We start from the raw sequence: 2,104 nt of genomic DNA on the forward strand, positions 1-2,104 counted from the left end.
CTCTTCTCCCAAGTAACCAGCAATAGGATGAGAGGAAATGGCCTCAAGTTGCGCCAGGGGAGGTTTAGATTGGATATTAGGAAAAATTTCTTCACTGAGAGGGTGGTCAGGCATTGGAACAGGCTGCCCAGGGAGGTGGTGGAGTCGCCATCTCTGGAAGTGTTCAAAAAATGCGTGGATGTGGCACTTCATGACATGGTTTAGGGAACATGGTGGCACTGGATTAATGGTTGGACTTGATGATCTTGAAGGTCCTTTCCAACCTAGTGATTCTGTGAAACTGGAGTTTTTAAAGGAGTCAACAAGCAGGTGGACAAGGGAAGTCCAGTTCATATAGTTCTATAAAAAGTTACTAAACAATTTCCTAATCAAGGGCTCTCAAATGCTGTTTGAGACATTACTTTTTATTACCAAAGCTGTGTTGACTCTTCCTCAAAACACTGCATCTATCCACATATTCATTCTTGTGATAATGTGAAAAAGATGAAACACTGCTGCAGAAAACACTATGCAATGAAAGACATCTCTAAACTATATTTTTGTCAATTTAATATTCCCCCAAAAATAAGAATAATTTTTGCTCAGACATTGTCCAAAGAATAAATAATTGGAATATTTTGGACCAAAATATGAAAATCGCATAAATGAACAAGTTTCTGAAAAAAGCCTTTTAGAAAGAAAACACTCGGGCAAATTCAGCTACATCCTTGCAAAGGTAAAACTTCAACTTACATAACTGTTTTTTGTTGCAAAGTAAAGCAAGTTTTAAAATTTTTAGAGTATATCCTAACCTGACTAAGTTTTTCCATGTGTGCAACCAAAAGAGGAAAACGATGGGCCAGAGCAGAGTCATTCTCAGTGCTGACTTGTTTGACCATTGATCGCAGCAACGCCTCTCCATCATAAGCAATAGGAAAGATAGAGGTCAGTTTTACTGAAGTATGGCAGAGAGCAGACATAACAGCAGCAAGAAGACGGCTACTGGAGGTTTTGAAGTTTGCTTCCTGGATGTCCTAAAAACATAAAAAGAAATTAATAGAATGGCACTGTGGCATTCAAAGTAAATGAGGGAGAAACTACTCTTGAAAGGAACGTTGCAGTTTTATAGTAGCTATAAAAACAATTTAGATAAAGAGTTTTATATACTGTTAGCTTTACCATGAATTTTACTTCTTATCTTCTCTCATGATCTTCCCATTTAGATCTTTCAAACTGGAGTAATTAAAATTTGTTGGTTGACATGTTTTAAAATAACAAACCCATTTAAAATTACTTTTGAAATTATGTCACCCTTTGAAGACAAGGCAGTTACAATTTATCAAACAATTTAATTAGAATAATACATTAAAGAACTGATTCTTCCTTGAACTTTTATATGCTAAATACATTTTCATACAAAGAAACAAATTTCTTACATCTCACTGCAATCCACGCAAGCAACTACAGTGTTTAGGTGTCAGATGCTCATTCACAATAAGCAAGATACTTAGAAGAAAGTTGTTGATTATAGAAAAATATTGCCGGCTTCTCATGTACTTTGCTGGAGCACTGTTGTAACATTTAATTGAGAAATTACTCCAGTATTAGTTATGAGTATAAAAAATACCACATGTATGCTCCTAAGCAACACGCAGCAAGAGTAATCACATATAAGGCATGGCCTCAACACTGAAAAAGTGGGTGCTGACAGTTACCAGCAGCACAAATTTTCTTCACTGTCCCAGAGAGAATCTTCCCACTGCTAAGGGAGACAGAAGTTCCTAGGATCTTGTTGAACTTGGACAGTTTAAAAAAAAAACCAAACCCAACAAAAAACCAAACACCTCCCCCCCTCCCCCCCAAACAGGGAAATGCAATCATTAAAAAAACCCAAACCACAGCAGAATTCAAGTTGCAAACTAGGATAAACACAAAAATGGAATAAACGTTTTAAATACCACTTGGCTTCTCTTTGAGCAAAAGGGCAAGCTAAGTTGTAATATTTATTTGTGCCATTTTAATGTACCTGATCCAAACAATTCAGCAAGTCACAAAGACATGCCCACTGGAGAGCCGGCGTTGGATAAAACGAATGAAAGCAAGCTGTGAATGTATTATGGCATTC

At 36.8% G+C, this 2,104-nt stretch overlaps 1 protein-coding gene across 1 annotated transcript in view; it reads right to left on the minus strand.

Moving 5' to 3' along the window:
• LOC104622936 (E3 ubiquitin-protein ligase MYCBP2-like) overlaps positions 1 to 2,104 on the minus strand; it is a gene marked incomplete at its 5' end in the record, with an annotated part of 132,160 nt that overhangs the window by 107,278 nt on the left and 22,778 nt on the right. The window contains 2 exon segments of the mRNA XM_010289864.1: positions 792 to 1,004; positions 2,006 to 2,104. The exon segment at positions 2,006 to 2,104 is cut by the window's right edge and continues 12 nt beyond it. Coding sequence (XP_010288166.1) covers positions 792 to 1,004; positions 2,006 to 2,104 — 312 coding nt within the window.

The sequence above is a fragment of the Phaethon lepturus genome, unplaced genomic scaffold (assembly GCF_000687285.1).
Source record: "Phaethon lepturus isolate BGI_N335 unplaced genomic scaffold, ASM68728v1 scaffold1486, whole genome shotgun sequence".
Lineage (NCBI taxonomy): Eukaryota > Metazoa > Chordata > Aves > Phaethontiformes > Phaethontidae > Phaethon > Phaethon lepturus.